This window comes from Mycteria americana, chromosome 10, assembly GCF_035582795.1.
Source record: "Mycteria americana isolate JAX WOST 10 ecotype Jacksonville Zoo and Gardens chromosome 10, USCA_MyAme_1.0, whole genome shotgun sequence".
Lineage (NCBI taxonomy): Eukaryota > Metazoa > Chordata > Aves > Ciconiiformes > Ciconiidae > Mycteria > Mycteria americana.
The window spans coordinates 9,975,102-10,000,000 of record NC_134374.1 but is presented as its reverse complement, the minus strand read 5'-3'; the positions used below and the strand labels follow the sequence as shown (position 1 = coordinate 10,000,000).

At 37.3% G+C, this 24,899-nt stretch overlaps 1 protein-coding gene across 11 annotated transcripts in view; it reads right to left on the bottom strand.

Annotated features, from left to right (window-relative positions):
- ATRX (ATRX chromatin remodeler) overlaps window positions 1-24,899 on the bottom strand; it is a 90,268-nt gene that overhangs the window by 16,877 nt on the left and 48,492 nt on the right. For all 11 annotated transcript variants that reach the window (XM_075513331.1, XM_075513338.1, XM_075513335.1 and 8 more), the window contains 12 exons: window positions 21,052-21,198; window positions 20,667-20,844; window positions 14,523-14,660; window positions 13,467-13,642; window positions 11,388-11,505; window positions 7,663-7,793; window positions 7,280-7,368; window positions 6,939-7,111; window positions 4,337-4,490; window positions 3,934-4,037; window positions 1,419-1,527; window positions 112-289 (listed from right to left, as the gene is read on the bottom strand). In XM_075513331.1, the coding sequence (XP_075369446.1) occupies window positions 112-289; window positions 1,419-1,527; window positions 3,934-4,037; window positions 4,337-4,490; window positions 6,939-7,111; window positions 7,280-7,368; window positions 7,663-7,793; window positions 11,388-11,505; window positions 13,467-13,642; window positions 14,523-14,660; window positions 20,667-20,844; window positions 21,052-21,198 (1,695 nt within the window). The remainder of the gene's footprint in view (window positions 1-111; window positions 290-1,418; window positions 1,528-3,933; window positions 4,038-4,336; window positions 4,491-6,938; window positions 7,112-7,279; window positions 7,369-7,662; window positions 7,794-11,387; window positions 11,506-13,466; window positions 13,643-14,522; window positions 14,661-20,666; window positions 20,845-21,051; window positions 21,199-24,899) is intronic.

Genomic DNA, 24,899 nt, shown 5'->3' with positions numbered 1-24,899 from the left:
GGACCACTACAGACTTCAACACAAGTCCAAACAGTCACAGTCCAAACAGTTACAGTTCACAAATTTGATTGCAGGACCAGAGTATCACAAAAATATCAGACAGAAACCTACCTGAGCCAAAAACCTGTACACAAACACAGGTTTGTTCTGCCCAAAGCGGTAAACTCTGAAAATACTCTGAATGTCATACGATGGGTTCCAAGAAGCATCAAAGATGATTACTCTATTAGCAGCCACGAGATTAATTCCGAGGGAACCTGCTTTAGTGGATATAATAAACAAGCGGCCTCTGGAACAGAGAAAAGTTGCAAAATGTTAATATTTTGGAAAACAACTATTGCTCTCATGTTGCTGTGTTACTATGGAGTTGTTCATACACTGAAATAACTCAAAAACTTCATTAAAATACTGCATTAAGCATAAAAGAGATTCAGGTTTTACAAAGACAACACTTTTAGCAAAACGTACACTCCCAGAAATACAGATCAGGGCCTTCTGCAAACCAACTGTTAACAAAAACTGGTGGGTAAGAAAAAAATTTTTGGTTTTGCATTTTCAAACTCTAATAAATTTAGTTATATCAAATTAAACCATAATTTTAAACAGGCATATCCCATGCTATTGAAACTGTTTCCTGGCTAGCAAACTTTCCGGATAACTCTAGAATAACACTGTCTCTTTGATGTATCTGCTTTTTTTGAATATCATCTCACTTAGGTTCAACTTAAAATGAGCTCTTGACAGATACCTGACAGAATAAACTATTTAAGAGTATTAACACTGAATTAGTTTACTTTGTTCCATTTAACTTTTATTTCTGTACATTATAAATGACTGCAACATAACTACATATTCTACTTTTTAAACAAATCTAGGAAGGTGAAGCTCCTTAACTTCATTAAACTTGCGCAAGTTTGTATCTATCTACCTATCCAAATCCGACTTGAAGGTCCCATCTTGTATGAACAGTGGATGGCTGGGAGGCAATTCTGGAGATAGCCAAGAGAGCTATATGCTTCTGACTGGCCAAGTGATTTCTGTCTCCTGGCCAGACCCCGCCAGGCTCTGACCTTCCTAGGTAATAGGAAGTAATTTTAAGTAATTGTATATCCTTTTATCCTTTTAAGTAATTGTAACAAAAACACTGTCTCTGATCCAAATTGCTTACAATCTAAACAAGAATGAAAACAGCAAGGAAACACTGAACAAGTATTGATCAGTACAAACGGAAGTAATCTCAGGAAAGCAGAAACCAATTGCTGTTGCACATTTTTTGTGCAAGTTCTGCACCTGACAACATTGCGGTATTTATTTGCCTAGCTTTAAGAGGTCATTAAGCTAATACAAGTAACAAAGAAATAGGGATCCAAAGAAAGAGAAGGGGGAAAATTAAGCACATATATCAGACGAGATCTCACCTCACATTAGTTTCATCATTAAATTCTTCAGCCCATTTCTTTCTTGACTGAGCTGTAGTTGAACCATCTAAGCGATAGTAATCAATGTTTCTGAACCATTTTCCTTCACCTATAAATGCAATAGGCAAATTACTAAAATGCTGATTGCCTAAGTAACCAGACTGATAATACTTGATATATACAACTCTCTAAATAGTAGAACAACAAATAGGGAACATAAAATACACTATTCTCTGACATTTTAAAACAATGGGAGAAGACTATAGGTTATTCAAGATAGAGAACGTTTTTGGAGGATATAGGTGCTTGCCACAGGCATGCCTTGAAAATTATGTAGTGAAGCTTGCATAACAAAATATAAAATATGTAACACGACAGAAAATAATAGCAATTGCATTTGTGATGACAATGATCATCCACAAGCGTGCAATAGCTCCTACAAACCCTAAACCAATTTTGTCTAAAATGATTCAAAAATAGAATAAAATAAATGTCGTCAATATAATTTTTCCTTGCAAAACGTATCCAGCATCTATCACTGTCCATTTCTTCTTAAGATTTTTTTATTTATTACAAAAAGATCAACTGGTATTAAATGAAACTCCTCAAAGCAATTTTATACAGATTGGAATTTAAAGATATGAATTTATAATTAAATTATGTTCCAAGGTCAAATTTTAATTGAGGTATTTGAAAAGACCTGAGCTTTTTTGGCGTAGTTCCTCTTATTTTTCACTATTTCTAGTTGTACATGGACACAAAGGTGGGGGTCGGTCTCTTCTCCCAGGTAACAAGTGATAGGACAAGAGGAAATGGCCTCAAGTTGCGCCAGGGGAGGTTTAGACTGGATATGAGGAAATTTTACTTCACTGAAAGGGTTATCAAGCATTGGAACAGGCTGCCCAGGGAAGTGGTTGAGTCGCCATCCCTGGAAGTGTTTAAAAGCCGTTTGGATGAGGTGCTTAGGGACATGGTGTAGTGGTGGACTTGGCAGTGTTAGGTTTACGGTTGGACTCGATGATCTTAAAGCTCTTTTCCAACCTATACGATTCTGTGATTCCGTGATTTGTAGAGATATGCCTTAACTTGGAGCCAAAGTGAATTTTAAAAAGTAACTACATCTAATCTTTAGGCATTATAGTACTAATTATACTTTTCTAATTGATCTGTGTAGCTTCATGTTACAAAATTAGTGTAAGTAAATCTCTCCCATACAAATAGCATTCATAAGTAAATGCTCAAAAGGAGATTTCAAAAGTCAAGGTCTAATAATTCTGGGACTGAAATTCAGAAAAATCTTTTTGAGTTTAATTACCCTGTGAATTATGGCTACTTCTTGCCAGATGGGGGGAAAAAGATAATGACAGCTGATAGAAGATTTTCTTCTCTCCCCAATTCACAAGTAACCTTTCATTTTCTTTGGCCATCAAGGTATACCTACACAAAACGAACCCCACTGTGCCATCAATTATAAAGAAAATAGGATTTTTAGGAGACAGCACTGCTCAATACAACAAATTATGAGAAACAGATTGTTGAGTTATGTCTGGAAGGTCTCTAGATGGTGAATCTTGCTATGATACAGTCTAATTGCTTACCAAAAGAACTACCACAAATGAAAAAAAAACCCCACCCCTTAAAACACTATCTCAGACTAAAGACACAAACTCCTTAAAATACAGACAGCTCGTAACATCCGAAGATGACAAATGTTCAGAAGCTAAGGAAGCAACAGCCAGAAACAATAAATCTGTGAGAGACAGATACTGGAGATCTTCAACTAACTATGGTGTTGGTATCACTAAGCCACATTTCTCTTCTGCAACTGTTCAACACGTACACTTAGAAATAAGATATCTGAAAGGAATGGCAGATTCAAAGGAATTCTTCAATCAACACGTACTGGGAACTGAAACTTCACGTAAGGATGAACTGCATCATCAGGAGCTCTGGGAGGATCTCACAAAGTAAACAGAAGAAACACCCTATGCAGAGGACATGTCTGGCTAGTGAGAAATTCCTCGCCATTTGAGCATCACTAGGATAATAATTAATTCAATACTTTGCTCCCTTATGAAATCCATAAAACAATCTACTGCAATACATATAAAGCCTAAATTCACATTTTGCATGTTCTACACGCTGTTTTAATGTAGCCTACTTTTCTTTCATTATCTCTTTCCCAGTAGGAAGGATCATAATTTGCCACCCATCAGCATATAATATCACTTTTGTACAGAATTTAACAAAATGCCTTCTCTACTTTCAGATGATGATCATTTAATCCGCTTAGGCTATATTAAGCACGGATGATACAGAATGAAATCAGAAGCAAGAGTCCATAACGGGATAGCAGAGACCACCTGCAGAGACCACCAATAATCCTGCCAACTTCAGGAATAGTACAGAGCATACAATACGTCTAATGAAAACTATTTAAAATCCATTCCCTTTGGACTGTATAGAGACTTGTAAAAGAGTTACTAGCTTTGCAATTGTTCAAGGTGACACTCACCTTTATAAATAGGTGGCTTGTCTTTGTCAGTTTTCTCCCTGTTCGCCAGCTCCAGAAAATCCTCTATCAAATCCAGAGATATTAGGGACTGGCTAAACACTAGGCTGAAAACAGAAACAGGGAAACACAAAATTCACCTCTGAGGTTATTTTAATTATCGTATTGCTTTATTTTTCCTCCCTCCTCACTCTGATACTACCTTTGAAGCAAACAGCGCTTCTAGACACAGACAAAGACTTTGGTGGTTTACATGCATGTATGGGAAAACTCACTTATAAAAATGAATTTACCATGCACATTTGCTTCAGAAAACTGAGCTACAGCATTATGAAGGCTGAATGAAGAACACTGTCAGACTAACATATTTATAAGGTCATTAAAAGTATTTCTAGAACTGACTTACACTTTGTCTCCAAGCTCCTCTGCCATTCGCAGAATTTCAAAGAGAAGCACCATTTTCCCAGAATGTTCCAACACTTCAGCATCTGCATCAGTGACAAAATCTTTGTACCAATCTGGCGCTGGGCTACCAGGATTGGAAGAGGATGTAGCTTTGCCTATAAAAAAGCAAAGTAAAAACCATTTTAAAAGATAAAGGCATGGTCTCCATTTAAACGCTTTGAAACGTTTGAACTACAGAACTATTTCCTCATTATTAGGCTTAACTGGTATGAAAGAGGATTAAATAGGCAAAGAAAAAATAGCGTTTGCACTATTAACAATTACCAGATTAGCAGTTATCAATAGCACAAGTCATCAATAAGAGTCACAAATGCCCTTTTTGTGTTGCAGGATATTCGGACAAATAGTTCTACAATCTCCATCTTTTCCCCAGGAGTATTTATCAACAGCTTTGTTTCCAACAAGTACGCATCTTTGAAAACTCATCCATAAATGTAACAGCCATTGAAAAGAAGCTTTCCATACAGAAAGTTATTTTGAATCTCAAACAAACATCTGAAATTGTTGGAAAAAGAAAGAGTGGTCTTTTGGGTTACCTAGTTCATCTGTCAAGATGAACTCTGTGCAAGAAAGTTTCCAATGTTACAATAGTACAGGTGTTTAAGACAAAACCCGTAAACCATCTCCTCTTACTTCTTTTAGGCTCAGATTTAGGATCTTTTTTCCCTAAGCTAATTTAGAAGGCAACATTAGCATAAAGGAAAAAAAAATAACTCCCCCCACACTTTATATTAATTCACAATAGAGGGGGGAAAAAAAAAAACCAAACCCCAAACAATTCCACCATCATATTTTGCCTTTTTGCAAAGTTCTTTAAGGAAGTTTCTTGTCTGCTCATGTGCTAACACACTATTACACTAACAAAACCTGTAAAATACGTACATGGGAACAATCCTATTTTTAACATGTTACTATCTTAAATTAACATCAGTTAATTTTGTTAATTTGACTTAACTGCTTAAAAATATAGAAGTACTAGACAGAATTACAAAATTCAGTTTGTCATTGTAAAAATACACCAAAATAACTATGCTCCTAGCAAAACAAGTCTGTTGGGGTCTTATCACCCACTCAAAAGTGTCAGATGGAGACTGTGCTGATCTTTAATGATACTCCCATTATGTTTATTCTGAATTCAACCAGGAGAAAGGATATATTCAGCGTTATAATCAGAAACAGAAAGGCAGACAAGAACCATGAATTATCTTGATTTACATTACTTAAAAATGTCTTTATAATATTTCTAATGATCTTCAATTTAACCTCCTTTGCATTCGAGTGATAAAAATTGATTACTTAGATTTATAACACTAACTTTTTCCACATAAAATCTTTGATCTACTGAAATATTTACTTACATAGTAGGAGAAGTGTTCTATCTCATGAACAATTCAAAACATTTACATTCTCAGACTAGGCAGCGCAAATCAATCGTGACACACTAGTGAATCTCAGGTGCAAGACAGAACTGATCTTGACAGAACTCACATTTGAGCCTTCCTTCATACAAGCTTTTAAAGAATGTATTTTTCAATACTAGAACAAAGAATTAACAAGTTAACCAAATAAGAGACCTAGATGTGCTGTGGGAAAATCCTATACACATGACCTATCTATTTCTATCTTCACCCCTAAACTTTGCAGAAGGGCCTCCAACAGCTGCAATGAGATTGAAAGTCTGCCCACAAACCTTGTCTGGTGCAGCATCAAATGTTTGTTTAGAAATTCTTTACCTACATTAAATTGAACAAGGCTGCATGAGAGAGGCAAACATTTAAACGATCCAGAGACAGAAACTCATCCTGCCTATAAAGCAAGTAATTACTTTAATACATTTAATCTGTATGTGTATGTATTTTACACACACACTCTCTCTCTCTCTCACACTCTTCCCCTTACACGTTTACAATACGTTTGTCATTGGGATGGGGACCAAAAAAAAAAAAAAAAAGGCCAAACAATTCTCACCTTAACTGTCCCCCCAAAATAACTTATTTAGGGAAAGTGATTAGACACACAATAAATTATACAATCAGAAAACTAGCTCTATGATACTAGATACAAGACAAAAGCTAGATTATTAAAGGAAAATCCAAAAATGAAATACACAGACATAAGTAGCTTGAATAACAATCTTTAAAGAGGTCTCATATTCCTGCTGCATTACGTCTGCTTGCTCAACATCCACTTCAAATTCCAGGTGCAACAATGAATGACATGCATATTTCTTTACCTTTCCATTAATCTTTCACCAATATGTTTAAAAAGAGATGAAAAAAAAGCATAGTTCCTCTGTTAACTTTGTATCGTTTTGTACTGTGCAGCTTCCCTGCCAGAAGACCCCTGAGTTCTAAACTGATGCACCTTGTTTTTCCAGGACGAGTATACTATTCAAAGTAGCAGGAGCTATAAGCATAGAAGCAGTTCATGGAATTAAGGGATTTACCATTTTGCAACAAAGAAGAATTCCTGACAGCCCTCTCAAATTGCCTTTTGCAAAATGAAGCTGCCTTGTATTTTATTTACTTGTATATTATACTCACCTTCATCTGATTTTGTAACAGATGGAGGGTTGTTTACAAGTTCTTCTGCATTTCCTTCTCCACCTCCACGAGATCTTGAATTCCAGACTTTAATGACTTCAACATCATTATCACTGCCACTTCCGCTTGAGCTGCACTCTTTCTTCACTTTCTTCCCCTTTGATTTTTTTTTCCTAGAAAGGTAACATTGTACACCCCATTATTTTTTAAAAATTCTACTGGTAGAGAACATATTCTAACAGGTACATAAAATAAAAAATAAGCATTAACTTTTATAGAATCACTTAAGTCCTATTAGGGAAATTAATCCAACAAACAACAACAAATAAAAGCTCAATTACTTTGCATAATCATCAGAACTTAAGCTCATTGAAGTTTCATCGGAATCTGAAGCTATGAACTCATCCAGACTGTCTTCATCAAAATAGCCCTCAAAAGAGAAAAAACAGAAATTTTATTAAGTATGCTCATTCAGAAGCTTTTATTAAACCTTTAGCCATCTGCTTACTCTTCATTTAAACAATGGTAAGTTCTACAAAGGGTTGGCCTTGCAAAATTTTTTAAGAATGACAGCATACCCAGAAACAAAAATATGACAAAACCAGCAGCAAAATTACCCCACAGCAACAAAGATTTCCATTAATTTGACGAAACTTTACCTAGCATTTGGCAAAGCATATTTGGAAAGTTCTCAATAGAGAGTATTTTGATATATCTAATTTACCTTATTTTCTTTGCTAATATAGTCCAGCTGCAAACACCAAGGGTGAGTCCAGATTCTGCTCAACATCTGGAAATCCTGGAATAGTTTAGCTCCAGCTTTGCCTCTTCCACCTTCATTGCCACTACCTACACCTGACAATAAAGTTCAGGTTTTAGAATGAAACCTTGAAGTAAGTTTGCCACATACTGTTCCCCCTTTGAACAATCTGTTAGTGCAGTACTGAGTGTTCTTTCCAGATGCACATCATATTGTAACGTCTCTTGTAAAAGAGGTCAAATTACTGAGTCACAGGCATTTTTTTCCTAGTTAAAGTTGTCAAAATTAGATTTTCCCCTTTTTCTTGATAATGAGAAACATGATTACATTTTTACATAAAAGCACATTTCTCCCCAGTATAGGAATGAATCCAAATCCTCTTAAAAGGACAGTCATCTCTATTTAGGTTTTGTAAAACCAGCCCAAGGTAGAAAACACAAAATAAAATTGGTATGTAGTTTTCAATGAATTTGGCTTACTATTTTGAGCTACCTTTATTTAATTACTTGGAATGCTGCAGTATTCTGTTACAATAAAGAATCTTAAAAAAGCCCAGCCTATTTTTATATTGTCCAAGCACAAATTAGTGTAAAGTAGTAAAATGTTCACAGAGTTAAATTTATTTTTTGTAGTCTCAATTTCTCATTAAGCAGCACATTAACTTTAGCTTCTTGAAACAGATTGTTTTTCATATTTATTGTATGCATAATTTAAGGCATGTATACCTGCAAGAAAATAGTATTTCTTGCATCACAATCATCAAATGTCTACGGCAGAACAGGCACAAAGCTTAATTTGGTGCATTTGCTCAACACACAAGATAATCCCAGTAAACATCTACAGAGTATAAATATTTTAACAAAGCATGTTCTTGCTATGTTTTAATCATACATCAGCTTCCAGTATCTTCCCATTTGTGCTCCCCTATGACTTTGGGAAATAGAATTGTGAGGATGACAGAAATTCTTAGATTTGACTTCCCTAAACCTGAGCTAACATCACAGAGAAACTTGCTGTTAACAAGTTTCAAGTTAACAAGTCCTATAGACTTTTTAATTTTCTATATTACAGAAGTGAAAGAAAACATGTATAATTTTCATTAAATGAAGGAAAAACTTGGTAAAACTGCATCTAAAAATGTGTATTTTAGTTTATGCCTGTTAGTGCACAGAAAAACTAAATTTTAAAAATGTGTAGAAAAAGCGGCAATTCCCCGTCTATATTTATCTTCAGCAGCAAGACTCCCTTTTTTATTTAATGAAAATCAGAAAGCACGTCGTCTTTGTTTGAAATACAGAAGTAATGCAAAGAATTAATGTGGGCATCATCAACCAGCATAGAGATTTGCTCTGAAGAGCTGAGCTATGGTTAGCTTAGACAGCTTTTCCCCTCTAAAAGACGTTGTCTGTCTTTCTTTTCTCTCGTTTGCCCTCTTCTTTCTCTTATTGTCTCTGGCACCGACTGAGCTGAGCAACTGGCAGGACACTAACCCAAGATGAAGACAGAGAAAGCAGATAATGCTTTCTACTAGTTTAGGGAGTTTAAGCAGCCCACAAAGGGCTGGTAAGTCATGAAACAGTACAACCCCTTTTGACAAATGCAAACTTAGCTAAACTCAATTGATTTTGTTGAGCCCTTAAAGTCTAGGCAGATTAATTAAAACACCTGTTAGGCAGTGCATTTTCTTATAGTTAGTTACACATACAATCTGTTAATAAATTAATGGCTCCAACAATGTAGCAAATTTGAAGCTCACTGTAATAGGCTTTTGTCAGAGCAAATGTTTCCCTTAACTTCAACAGACACTGGACTACGGGCTACTTCCTCTTATCTGCTGCCTGATTTATTAAAAAAAAGAAAGTATCGAAAGCCATTGTATGGAAAGACCTCTGTAAAGAGTAGAAGAAAAAAAGGTGTAAACATACAGCACCAGCTCTTATGCTAATCAATGATCTGTAAAAGATTTACATTGCCATCTAAAAGCATGGCAGACCAACAAAGCCAGTGTTGGGAGAGTCTGAAATTACAAAAACAGCCCTGCTTTGTATTGGAAATAGGCCAAAGATAACGTACCAAACTACCATAACTGTTGTGATTAAAAAGTTCCTGTGAAGAGCTACAAAGATTTAACCTATCATTTAGATGCGTATCTATAAAGTACATAGCTAATGCTTATCATTTTTAAGCTACTAGCTTTTGGAAGGCATTTAGCATGACGCAGAAATAAACAGAACACAAATAACCTGCTTTTCAGAACATTTATATGAAGAACCAACACAGAACAGACTGCAGTCCAGAACTAGTTAGGAATCAGCACTACACATAAAGGTTTGGGCTTGTTTACATACTGTTTTGAAGTACTATTAATGTAAGAAGGGAGTGTATGTGTGTGTGGTTTTGGTTTGTTTTTTTTTGTTTGTTTGGGGTTTTTTTTGTTGGTTTTTTTTTTTTTTAATAAAACACAAAGTTTTTTCTCCTTTAGAGTAAAATGGCAAAGGGGGCAGTTGGCATTTAGGCAGCCAGTTATTACTGGAGGTATCAGTAGAAATGACATTACTTTCACTGGTCCTTCAAAACTCTTTCCTTATAGAACTTAACCAAATAGAGGCAACAGACAACAGAACTGTGGAAATGAAGTCTAGCTGGCAGTTTATCTAGGAGATCACAAACAGCACTACCCAGAATCTAAAGTCATTAAGACAACACAGTGAATTTCATACTGCTATAAATCATAGCTTAATTTGAGATACAATGAATCTTTCTTGTAATTAAACTTGGAAGAGTAACCAGAATAGAAAAATATAGTTAAAAAAAAAAATCCATCAGCAACAGACAGGCATTTTAAGACAGGTAGCTTAGCAAGTGCAAAAAAAACCCCAAAAAACTGGCACAACAGACTATGTAGTACGTTTTGTAATCACTGCAAAAAGTGAATACATGCTTCAAGCTTTAGACAAAATCATAACATCAGTGCCTTAAGCATTCTTGACTATGGAATTCAACCCCTAATCATTAAGTCAATTATTATAAACGGTATTTAAAAAACCAGAATTGCTCCAGAACCCAAAAACTACTGCTGAGGAATCTGGCTCCATGAAGCATGACAGTACAGAACACCTCCCTAAGAGTTCCTTGAGATTCCCATTCTAATAGACTATGTGGTACATATGTGTATATCATTTAGAAGTGTTGACATGCCAATACCTTGATATACTAAAATTACAAGCTGCAGTGGCTTATCTCTAATATACGTGAACAGCACACCAACCCACCGTAACATACTTTGGTGGGTTTTTTTTTTTCCCTTATACACCTTTTCAATTAAACAAATTTACGTTTTATCGGGAAGATGAAAGTCCCCAAGACAGACCAGTCAAGACCCCACTGAAAGCTGATGAAAAGCATGGTCACTGTGAAAACCAGACTCGTGGGTTTTGGGAACAAAAGAAGAGATAGTTCCACAAAAGAGCCAATAGTTGACAAAAACCAGCAACCAAGTGTTTTATGTGCAACCAAATGTTTTACTATAATTCAATTTTCAGAGTTAAGGTAAATCTTACAGGAAGCAGAAAAATACATCTGTAGAGCCAATAATACATATAAAAAACCCCCAACCTACCAACTGTGGCAAAAAGCCCCCTATTAAATGACCATCAATCTTGTTACCCAAGAGAATTGTAGGCACATACCTGTCAAATGATCCAAGTAGTATTGGTAGAGTTTGCACTGAATAGGTGTCATCCGAACTTCTAGAACATACTCGTATTTTGGTGGGAGGAACTTTGTTAATGCTGTGTAATCTTTCCTCTGTAATTTTACAAACAGTACTTTAGTCATATAAACATGAAAACGACTACTGAGAGCTTAAGAACTTCTGGCATCTTAAACGAGAAAGCACCATGCATAAATTACAATGATTCAGATGCTTTCCAACCACAAAGGGAAAAAAATAGCCCACTAAATACAATCCAATTACAGGCACTGTCTGCAGAAGCCCATCTTACCTAGTGAACGCGGTTGTCTAGTCAAAAGTATATGACCTGTTAACCCCATGTCCCAGTTCCAAGTCCTTGCAAAGTTCACTGCAACTTCAGTAGCTGCTCTGGTAACTACTTCTGTGGGGTTCTTTAAAATACCAAAACCGTTTTTGTGAAAGCGTGGGTAAGTCAAGCAGCTAATATTGATGTTTGTATCACAGATGAACTCACACTCAGGTTAACTATTTTCTGTTTTAGAGTATGTAGTTTCTGAATACTTGCTTGGGGCAATGCAAAGTTTACGTCTGTTTTCAGTTTTTTGACTCTTAGGCTAGTCTACTTCTCTCCACCTACCCCTTCATCCAAATGGTGAACGGTGTATTGATCCTGACCAAGAGACCGTTGCACATTTAGGAGTTAAGTGTCCTTCATCAGAGGTAACCTGCCTGCTCTGTGCTGCACAAACTCCTTGGCTGCAGGATAACCTCAGCCAGCTCACTGCAACAGAGGAGCCTGCAGGCAGCTCCCACTTGGTACTGGCCATTATGCCGTCTACACGGCCTTGCTGTTATCTAGACGCGCAGCAAGAAGCTCTCATGAGAACATCCTGTAGAACAGAGTTGTTTTCTTCTAAGGAAATTATACAGTAGCTCGAATGACCAAAAGGGAGAGCTGCTCTCTATGGACAGGATCTGCTCTGTGCAGCGCGCTGTGAGAAAATCCATCTGGGCTCCATCCGATGCTGCACAAACACAGGGTACCCAGCATCTGAAGGCACGTAAGATTTACTTGCTATTTATGTTCCTCTTCTTGTTCTGTCTTTTGGTTTGTGTTCCTGTACTGCTGTATAGATGTGTAGAACTACCTACACTATCCTCTCACTACTATTCGTAGTTCCAAGACCATAATTTTATGACAGGAGGTCCTTTACCAGCCTTACACACTGCCATAAACCTTTATTCCTTTCCAGGAGAAAGAAATACCTGCTTGCAGGACTATCCCACTATGACCATCTCACCCAGCTCATGCCCACTTGGATTACTGAATCAACTACCAACAACTGCACAGCCAGGAAGAGGCACTTTGTGTCACACCTTCGATCAGGCTGCTGGTGCCCAGGTTTATAAAGCTGAAGAGCAGTAACATCATGCTGATAGCACACGAGGTGCAATACCATAGCAGGTTAACTAAAGAGCAACAAATCCAGCCCTCACTCTGGAAATCTAGGCAGTTTTGTTTTGTTTTTTTTTTCATCTAAGGCCTCTAAGGTAACAAGTTCTTCACCCTTTTGAACTTGATTAATCTTCCTTCTCTCCTCTTCCCCATTGTTCTAATTCTCACAAATCAGAAAAAATAGGAATTCAGAACCAAGTGACAAACTATGGATCACCAACCTTCTGTGCAGTTTTTAAGGCAGTTGAGTTTTTAAATGTGTCTATGGAATTAAAAGAGAATATTTCAAGGCAACTTATGTCCTACTCTACCATATAATTTTCTAGTCTCCTAGCAGGAAAACAGCTGTATTCTCTAAATATACATATATGTCCTGCTTAGGATACACTGACATTTGGATAAAAGCTATGAAATTTTTGTAAGTTTTCCTAGTCACAATAAATAATGCAGAGATCTAGTAATTAGTGAAAACATTTAAGTCAAAAGTAATAGCTGGATTCAATAGAGCTCTCAAATAGCAAGTTTACAGGCCTTTGATTGCTTTTATCAGAACGAGATGAAACAACTCCCCCCCCTCCCTGCAGTTAATTTAAGTAATTATAGTAAAACTGTTCTTACCTGAACACATCCAGCTAACATCTCATAGAGAATATGTGCACGCTTCTTCATTACTCTGACATCTACCAGAGTAGAGTCTGCACACTGACCATTCTGAATTGGATTTATAAATCGGTTTCGGAATTCCTTAATTGACCCGAGCAAATTCTCCTTAATAAAGTTAACCATGCAGTGATCTAGGACAAAAAGATCAGACTTGAGTGTTCAAAATGGGAAGTACAGTACTGGGATTAATTCTAACAGAAAATAAATGTGTCGTATCTAAAACTAAGAACTTTCCGTTGAGCAAAAGACACCAAACAACCCCAACGTTTTCCAAAAAGGGCATCTTAAATTGACACATCCCTCATCACGTTTGTTACACAAAGTTTGAAAGCTGCTGTACACCAAAGCAATCATATAACAAAATAATATTTGCAAAAAATTTTAAATAGATTCAAAAGCATATTAATCAATAGGAAAAAACATTATAGCATATTAACAAACAGGAGTAAATGTTACAAGCTAGTTTAGAATGAAATTCCCAAGACAGTCACATAAATCACTGTTTAGTAAGTTCACTAAGAACACTGCTCTACAATGGTTTAAAACAATTTAAATTGATGCTGCTGGAACACCTGGTCCACAAATTTCCCCTCTGAACATTCTCTCCCTTCCCCTTTTGACACGCTGAGACTCATCTGATCCTTTGGTTAGGCAGATCAAGGAACTGAACTGTCAGAAAGCTATTCACTTCTGCATTGTTAATTTTCTGACCGGCTCCCTGAGTATATACGTAACGCCACGACAAGGGAAAGGATGGAGGACAGGCCAAATTCCCAACAGCTTCGCTTTAATTTGGCTTAAACCATCATGGACCCACATCATGAGACAATGATTTAAAATGCAAAATGCAAAACCAGATTGTTAGGGGTTTTTTTAGATATAGAAACCTAGCAAACAGCTTCACCATATCAAATTCTTTTCTTCTAATCAAATTAAATCTATCTATATACTGCTGAAAGGCTAAAGTATATTCAAGGAAATAAACACTTCTTAAACCAGAGAACTACTCACATTCTATAAGATTATTTTGCAGTGGTGTTCCGGTAAGAATTATTCTTCTCCTAGATCGAATAGAATTCATTGCCTTAGAAACAGCAGATGCTTCATTTTTTAGTATGTGCCCTTCATCACAAACGACAAAGTCAGGACCTAGAAAGGAATAACATTAGATCTCCTCCATCCTCTATAACCACAAAGAAACTGGCAGCCTAAAGAATTCAAAACTTGTTCTACTAATGTTATTAAGTTTTTTTTAAACCTCTGTGTGTGTGTGTGTGTGTGTGTGTGTGTGTGTTTTGTGGTGGGTTTTTTTAACACTGTTAAGGTTCTCACTCAGCCTTTGCACAAGCACTCACAGTAGCCATTCTGGTAAACTACAGGCTGTTGCTTGTAAAGTCTTCATGGGAAGGATTAAAAATACAGCTTTGCAATATATTCCTATAAAAATTATCTATCCATGCAGCTAGTGTGTGCAAGTCTACGTTTCCATTCACCCTGTCAAAACTTCATAAAACTGTTCCTTAAGTCCAGCTTAGGCTGCCATCTACTGGTGCTCGGCCCATTCTAAAGAAAACAACAAAAAAAAATCAGATAACCAGTGATTTTTTCATTAAGGCAACAGGTCAGTATCAATAGGGGTAAACAGCGCAATCGAAAGTCTTATCAAAGATAAGACACAATCAAATCTGATTTGAATCACAGACAAGTGAATTGCCACCTCATAGCTGAAAGTCACCACAGAAATGTCCTCAGCTTTCTTCCAGAAGATAAAACCAAGGATTCTAGACTGCTGTTTTAGGCAAGTTGCACAAGGAATGCCAAAACCACACCACAATACATTTCCACGGTATGCAAAGCAACTCTAATAGAATTATTAAGTGTTACAATTTGGGGTTTAAGATAACTAATACCAAACTTGGCAGAACAGACTTACGCACCCTAATGGTTTTCAGATTTGGGGCAATTTCTGGAAGCTCTTTCCTTGAAGGGAAAAGTAAAAGATATTCTAGGATCCAACCAGTAACTTAGAATGAATGTTTTACCAGATCTAAGCCTGACCTCAATTCCAGTACTGTCAGCCATGAAGTCAGCTGAAGTCAAGTTTATGCACCTTTGAAAAATGCTATACAAAGCCATCAGCTGGGTTCATCTACTCAGCTCTAAAAAGACTGATATTTGAGGTGGCAAAGAAGTATTTATCAGCATGGACAATCTAACCTTTTATAACTTACTAAGACCAGTTTTCTTCAGACTAACTTTAAACTGCCTTGTAAAGAAGAAAATTAACTCTAGGACAGTGATCAATGACAGAGAATCAATTATACCTTTGACCACTTGCATGATTTAAGTCTGTGCCGGTCATCTTAATTGTGCCATTATAAGTGTCAAAAAGTGATTTGAATCTTACATGCTAACAGAAAAGGAATCAAGATATTTTTTTCCAAGTAGAAAAAAACCTGTCTTTTTAACCAAGTCTAGAAGACAATCATGAAAATCCACATACGAATTCCAAACACATTTAAGACTTTTCCAAGCCTACTTATTTCTGAATTTTCACACCTGCCACAGAAAGATTTCCCCGTATTATTTCACGACTTTTGTACCTTCCCCAGTTTTGACAGCATGCAGAACGCTGAGTAGCTACACACAAAGCCTTCCTTTAACTTTAGGATAACATCACTTCATAGTGACAGATCCTTCTCTAGTCCTCATTCTAGTATTTCCTGAAGAGTAAGGATCTTGCAAGCAAGCTGTTCATGCAGTGTACAGTACTATCGAGATGGTTTGGTTTGGAGCCATTTTCTAGAACTGAAGCATTTGAAAGGATTTGCAACATCTTCCCACCAGATGTGACAGCTTGCACATTAATGTATCGTCAGAAACAGATATAGTCTAGTACATTATGTTTACAATCAGAATCAAAGTACATTAGAGAAGAAGGATAATGAAGTCTTACTGATAGATAGCAATCAAAATTGTGCAAATACCGCAGAAATCAGTTTCAGTAAAGACTGTGATTCATTAACATGAAGTGGTTAGTCAAAAACTAATCAAAACCAAAAAACCCACCTCAAAAACTGTTGTTTAGAGTAAGTGAATGATAGTAAAAATATGAAAAAACTATCCTAGTAAAATTATTTGTGGTTTTTTTGGCAGGCATGTAGCATTGATATCTTCAACTAACATTTTGGCTACAATTCAGTGGCAGGGATTTTCATAAATTTGTGGGTTTTTTCCTTGTTCTTAAAAAACATGAATGCAATTCATTATGGACAGAACGTTTCTCAAAATATTATAAAAGAATGTAAAACTTAAAGGGACCTCAAGGGATCATTTAGTCCATTTTTGTCATCTGAGGTAAGAGTTATGAGAAAGGGACATTGCCTTCCTGACAGAAGTAGGAAACTCCATGACCTCTCCCTTTTGCTAAAACACTGTGCAATAATACCTAATTTAAATGATCTCTGCTGCAAATCAGAATTCTGCCCTTTTGTCCTGGTTTCAGCTGAGACAGAGTTAATTTTCTTTATAGTGGCTGGGATGGGGCTATGTTTTGGATTTGTGCTGAAAACAGTGTTGATAACACAGGGATGTTTTAGTTGTTGCTGCACTGGTCAAGGACTTTTCAGCTTCCCATGCTCTGCCAGGTGTGGAAGAAGCTGGGAGGGGACACAGCCAGGATAATTGATCCAAACTGACCAAAGGGACATTCCACACCATATGGCGTCATGCTCGGTATATAAAGCTGGGGAAGAAGAAGGAAGAGGGGACGTTTGGAGTGATGGTGTTTGTCTTCCCAAGTCACCGTTACGCGTGATGGAGCCCTGCTTTCCTGGAGATGGCTGAACACCTGCCTGCCCATGGGAAGGAGGGAAGGAATTCCTTGCTTTGCTTTGCTTGTGTGCGCGGCTTTTGCTTTACCTATTAAAACTGTCTTTATCTCAAGCCACGAGTTTTCTCACTTTTACTCTTCTGATTCTCTCCCCCATCCCACTGGGGGGGAGTGAGCGAGCGGCTGGGTGGGGATTAGTTGCCGGCTGGGGTTAAACCACGAAACCTTTCCTTTCTCCAACTGACATAAAAAACAACCGGTAACAGTCCTTTCAGTAACCAGCTCTTACATGGTGGAAAATTTGTCAGTTTAGTTGTCTTTTTTCTAGGCTAAAAAGCCTTACTCCTTCAATCTTTCCTCAAAGATCACAGTCTTCAGCTTCTTATCCTTCTTGCTGTACTTGCACATTACTATATTGATATACATAAAACATACTCAGTGACAGATATATAGATATACACACAGTTCTCCTTTTCCTCTGAAGTCTACAAGAACTTAAGTCTGTTTCATACAACTGCCAATTAAAGAGCAGTTTCCAAGTTAAACACTAATGGAATTTTTATTAGTAGCAACAAGTAAAAAAATACAAAGTTATTGAAATGCTGCAAGCAAAGCACACAGCTATCAATAAACCAAACAGCATTTCATCAGTTGCACAAAGCATTATGGGAAGCCATTTGTTGCTCTGCATGCGTATATAATCCTGCTATTATTTCACATAGCAGAGCTAGTTAATTAATGAAATCACTTCTCCACCCATAAACTTTGGCTAAACCTTCCCTCTCTGGTCCCCTCTTCTGTAGTACACAGTGCAAGACAAGCTTCTACTATAGAATATGTCTACCCTAGCAGTATTCGTTTTAACCAGACACATATCATTAAATTACTGCTCAAATACCAAATTCGCAACTTTTTAAATTAAAAATGCTCCCAGAGGCAAAGGTTTTCCTATTTACAGTCACAGCAGTAAGCCAGCACATAGCTTCATAACTCTTTTACTGGCAGCCTGCCATATTGCCAGTGCTGCGATTCACGAAGACAGCGAGAAACAAATAATGGTTGTTGCAAGATACTTCTCATCAATTTAGTCAATCCAAATGTCTCCAAAAACTAATGGGTAACAACAGATGAACACTTCTGTCTTTTTGTCATTAGTGAAAATAGAGAAAGATTTGAAGCAACATAAAAATAATTATGGAGTTATTTCAGGGTTAGTTTTCCTAACGGTCTGATTCCATCCTACCAACCAACTAGTCCAAGAGGAGAATAAAACAGGGGGTTCCACGTTCATATGAAATTATTCAAAACCTACAAGGCTCAATGTGCTGTGGTCTGTGAACTTGATTACATCTACCAAAGTTGGTAACCTCATCACAAACACTGCTCTATCATGTTGTCCTAAGCTGTTTAAAGAGGTTTGGAAGTAGAACAGAACCACACCTATAAGCAGGATGTAAAAACCAAGAGATTCACAAGAGATGGGACAGGGAAGGTTACACAAGTCACTGTGTCTCCTCCATACAATCACATGCCCAACATGCCACCTCACTCCACAGTCCAATTAGGTTACCTAAATACAAATTCATGAAGGAAGGGACAATATTACTATAAAGACACATGGTAACAACCCCTATGTTTAGCCCCCCCCTTACACTTTCCACATGAAAAAAACCCCACAAAAATCAATCACTGTAAGAGTGTATAGCATTTTATTTCATCATTGCACCAGAACACAACCAACTGAATACAAAGCTACTGTCCTGTCAGGTTACTGTCCCGTCACCACTACTTCAAGACAGCAGTTCAGACCTTTTCTTCTCTAGCTTTGACTTTCCTGGCAACATTCTCAATAATTGCAATATCCTGAGCAAATCAGATACAGAATAAGACTGACAGCACAGGGTCGTGTCCCACCCCCTGTTTTTTTTTTTGTTTTTAGTAATTGCAGCATTAATAGAAGGAATCAGAAAACCCACTGGCAAGAACTTAATTCCCTCATTGCTTAAATAATGCCTGTGGACTCAACATGATCACAAAAATAGTTCATCAGCTACTGTACTGGAGATTTCCTGACTCCACAAAAATTATGTGATTTAGTGAGTTAAACTGGCAGAAAATTAATTGATGTTTTAGCTGCTCAAACAGGCTTTCTGCAGAGCTGGAGATGCCAATTCCAATTGGTCAATGCCAATAATCACAAAGTTATTTTTCCCATTAGAAGAACCTCTTTCTTTGTGAGAACAAAATTCACAGCCCTACTATTATTTGAAACTTCACAAAATCAAGCTCACCAAGTACAATTATAAACCAGACCAATGCTGTATTTCATCAACCAGAAAGACAAAATAAAAAAACATTAAAAAAAAAAAGGGGGAAGAAGAAAATCAGCTACACACTGTCAAGAAAGCTGAAGTCCAGCCAGATAATTAAAACCCAAGAAAACCTACCTCCAGAATCAAGGAAACCATTTACCCTACCTACCATATCAGCATTCTCAATTTACAGAGAAATATCAAGGTTATGGCAAAGGTGCTTTTTAAAAACATTTTTTAAGGTGTACTGTATGCTGCATAACCGTAAGTTGTTTTCAGGTATCAGCTGCCAGTTCAGAATTTGTAGGAAAATTTTGCTATTTTGGTGGAACTTGCTAATCCTAAAGCTTTTAGTTCTTTTTGGTGACCACCTGATAGATTGGTTATATCAACTTGGAATATTTTCAAGTGGTTACATACATGCTTACATAAGTTTGCTCAGTTCAGCTGAGCTTAAACCAGACATCCGTTTCTTAGACTGAAAAAATGAGTTAAGTGTGTAATCTGCAATCAATTCTTTAACACTTAATTAACACCTGTTTGTTCACACTTCTAAGGTACATTCTCAACTATTTTTCATGTATAGTTGCTCCCTTTACGGTAGATTTCTATCAGGGATAAAGCAGCTTATAGTTGTAACAAATTAGCAGATTAAAATAACCTTAGGTTGCCAACACAGTCACTTCAAATTACCATGCGAAGAAAGCAATGCTAGCAAAAAAGATATGTATTAGGAAAAGTTTCCAGTATATATTCCTGTGGTCATTTCTGTATTCGATCTAATAGAAAAGACTGTTACAGAAGTCTGTTTACAAAAGCAGATGGGGTAGTTTCTGAACAACCATTTCTGTAACTCCGCAAAAGCCAACAAAGAAAATCTGATAAATCTTACTAACGTTATTGTTTAAAATTATTTGCCCAACAGAATTCCATTTGCAAGATTACTAGCTCACATATGTAAACCAGGAAGCACAACATATATAATGCATACTTGTATTAATTTTCACTTACCTGGATCAACTAAAGCTTTATTAAATATTTCTTTAAGTTTTCTACTCTTCACATTCCTGCCTTGTGCAAGATTACGATACATCTCATAGCCTATTATCATCACACCTCCTTCATCTTGCCAACGCTGGAGCATATAGCTTCTCTCTTGAGGGCGCTTCACAGTTGCTAGTTCACAGACCTTTCAAAGCGGGAAAAATATGCTTTAATTTCTCTTAAAATACCAAAGTACTGGTGTAACTTTTAAATACCTAAGGCTTATTAATGCAAGTAGATTTTTCACATACTTAAAGTGCATTCCTTAGCCTATATTTTGAGTGGTGGAGCTTCCCAATTACGTAAACCGTTCAAGTATTTCATTTTTAAGAACTCTTTTTAAGCCTTATACCTCTAGTTTTTCGTCATCTTCTAAACCTTCTTGCCATTTTTCAAACTCATTCAACCAGTTCAAGGCAGTGTTCAGTGGACACACCACCAGAGCTGTCCGAAAATCCAGCTTGTCACACAGCAGGACTGTGTGAAGAAAACTTACTACCTGCAAGAGGAAAAAACAGACAAAATGCCAAATAAAACACTGAGTATTAAACACTAGGAAAGAAACATACAAGTATATATTCACATACAGAACTTACCAACAACAGTCTTGTTCAAACATTCTGTCTCTTAAAACAACTGCTTCAAAATACCTATGTATTATACACTTATCACTCTGTGTTACATGGCTGCATACATCCTTCACATACTGAGATACAGACAGTTTTGAATTGCACCAATAGCCAAATGATTTCATAAATAAGGAACCCTCCCTTTACATTTCACCAATCATTTTCATAAACTAAAAATTTCTATTAGGTCATTTCTCCCAATATTTGCTCCAAACATTAAATAAGTTCACCTCTTTGCACTTCATAAATGTATCAAGTTTCCTGAAAGTGAACTTCAGTCTTAAATCAATGTTTTCCACATTTTTTTCAACATATTGGCAAATTATCTCAAAAGAATTCTGAAGCAGGTTATTGAAACGCTTTCCAAGTATTCAACCTGTAGCCAGACTGGCTATATGTTGCAGATGGTAAAACCTCCTTGAGGCCTGGGAAAAAAGAACTTATATCTTTTGATGTCACTCAGTGTTTCTGCTGGGCTGCCTGTTTTTGAGCAGTAGCAAATAAAGCTAGGACTAGTACCAAATAAAGACAGGACTAGAGGTAACCTGTAAAAACCTGGGAGCAGAAGAGTCAGCAATCCCATGGCAGCTCCAGCTCCCACACCAGACTTTTAATGAAGACTGCACTCTAACCCACATAACTGTACAACATCCAGAAAGTTCTTTCCAGATCAAATCTTGGTATCTGGCAACTGTGATTTAATACACTGTTCAAAGTAATTTCAAACTGCGTGACTATGCTGGGAACACTGGGCAACAAACTGCTTTTAGATGCTGCAATACGAAAGGAATTACTAGTAGTTTTGAGATCAAGACAAAAGCATCTCATGTTCAGATGCAAAAACTACCCATGAAGCCTGACCGCAAAAGCCCTATGTCCTGGACAACCAGCAAGTCCCTAACTGCCTTATATCCCTGATCCTTTACTGACATTCTTCTCTGCAGTTTGCAGTGTCTGCTAAAACTTATCGCTGATTTAGCTCTTCTAAGAGCTGAACAACAAATGGCATTACAGAGTACAGTAGAAGGACTGGCAAATGACCACATAAGGAAAAAACCTAAGCTACAAACACTGGCCATGAAAATACTTGATACATATTTGTAACTGTGGCTTTCTTTGATTATCAAGAAGTTACAGGCAAAACAAATGTCATGAACACATCTGGATCACATACAAAAATACCTTCTGCTGTGAAATATTTCATCAAACTAAAGTATATAGGGTATAAGTGTACAAAGGCGCCTAGACTGCACTGCTACATTAAAGCACGACAGTTCTGCAAAACATTGCAAATCTCCAGTAAAAGGTGTAATTAACTTGTGAAGAACGTAACACCCAAGCTAGAATTAAGCACGTAAAACTATACTCTTCAAAGGTGATTTTCAAAGTATGTATGAAAGTCCTCTTCGATAGGATCGCAGATTGTCAAAATATTGCGTCTGTCACCCCAACTTCCATAAACAAAGCAAAGCTGTCTACAGTGCAGCTGGAGTTCTTAAAAACATGCTGTCCACATGCTGTGCACCCACAACCAAGACTGCAGCTTGTTTTACCTAAACAGTACATATAGTGAATGATCTCAGTGAATGATCATCTACAGCTCTGTGTTACTCAAAAAAAACCCCCACAACCCCACTAAACCCCCCCAAAATCAGAAAACCACAAAAACCAAGCTTCTGTTGATTCCCTTGAGCCTGTTCTTTGCAGAGGAATCTAGGGGATCTAAAAAATCTGAAGATGTTATGCCAGCCTAAGTGCTCCGTGACTATATCCTGCAATTTGCAGGTCAAGAAAGAAGATTCTCAGGATCAGAAAGTCCTAAATAAAATTTGTCTGGATTAGGTCAGAGGAGAGCAGGATTAGGTATTTCTCATGTAACTTCACTTTTTGAAGAATCCTGAGTAGCAATGGTTTAGAGGGAAGACACAAGAATAAGGAAGCCATCTGACCCAGTAAGGCATAGCTAACACTAGCAAAGAATAACAGACATCTCCTGCTAGATTCTTTCTGAAGATTCTTCTCTTGGAGCACATTTCAAGTCTCTCAAAATAATAACGAAAGACTTCAAGCCAAGCCAAGTCTGCTATCTAGCAGCATCCAGGTGTGCTGACTATGCCAAACACCAACTAGAAAGGCAGATGTGAGCACTACAGAGTAAAAACTACTGAGATACCTCATTCCAAACACACAGGTGCCCAAGACTAACTGCTTGTCAACAGGATCTTAGAGCATTTTGTTTGCTAAGTGACTAACAAGGTCATAAAGCTGGCTGTTGTCACTTGCAGGCTATGAATCTAGCTATGGCACAAAAATGAGACACCTTTCATACAGCTTGGAATTCCAGTACGTTGATATACTGACCTCTCTACGAATGAACACATCTTGAGCCTTCAGGTCAGGTGATAGGGCTTCCCAATCCAATGGGGAAGCTTCTACCACAACTGACCAAGATGGAAGAGGATATTGAAATGGCATTTCCTCACAGACGCTTTGAGGATCCCATCCTCACTGTAGGAAGAAAATAACCTCTTTGAGAACCATCATCACCATGCTAAAGAGACTGCACTCCAGGGTATGAGTAAAGTGCACCCATATTTGGAGCACGTGAAGAAAGAATTTAGCATGAAGTGCTGCGCAAGTGCTGGCTGCTAACAGGATCTAGACTTGCTGGTCACAAACTCACCAGAGCACTAGGCAGATCTCCCGTCAAGTGACTTTATAGCTAAGAACCACTCCTGGCACAGGAAGGCCCTGATCAATCCCAAGTTGAAATCAGTTCTAATCAATTCCAGTGTCTGCAGAAGCTGTAAGTTAGATTTCTAATGATTCAGTTCAAGCCAGAGATCAAAAAGGTTCACAGTAATTCATTTCACTAGCCAGTTGTCCTGAAAAAGATACAGGAATATCTCCCTCCTCCAGAAATGAGGAAACAGCATCAATGAAGGCCAAGAGCAGGGAGACCAAAGTGGCCCGGCTTTTCTGAGGGCCTTTTCAAGCACAGATAAGGTTGTTGCCCTCCTTTCTTCTTCAGAGTTCTCAAAAATTTCCCTTTCTCTTTCCCAGAATCAGAGGGAAAGGTTCTTCTGTCAAATGACTTCTGCTAAAGAAATTCCTGGGAACAGACCAGGCAGCAGAGCAGCAAGACGGGCAACTCACCCCAGTTCTTTGCTCATAGTATTTGTGGTGATGCTACATCTGGCTAAATGCAAAACCAGAATTTTGCATAGACAGATAGATACTTGGAAACAAGCAAACAAAAGGAATTCAACACTCCTGACTACCCTGAAAAGGTACTAGGCATGAATACTGAGATGCAGGCAATTCAAGAAAACTGGTTTTGATCTTTTACCTCTTTTGAAGGTCAAGGGTGTAAGCTTCTCCTGAGGCCTGCAATGATTGTAAGAGGCCCAAGAAAAAGAGCACGAGCATTGTTTTACAGCAACTGCTTGGGTGATCAGTTTCAGAAGAAACATTTTAAGATGGGCATTGAGCTTCAGGTTTTAAAGACTAATAGGAATGGTAAGTTGTTCACTGTGCAACTTTTAACGTGGCGGAAGAGCCACTTATATCA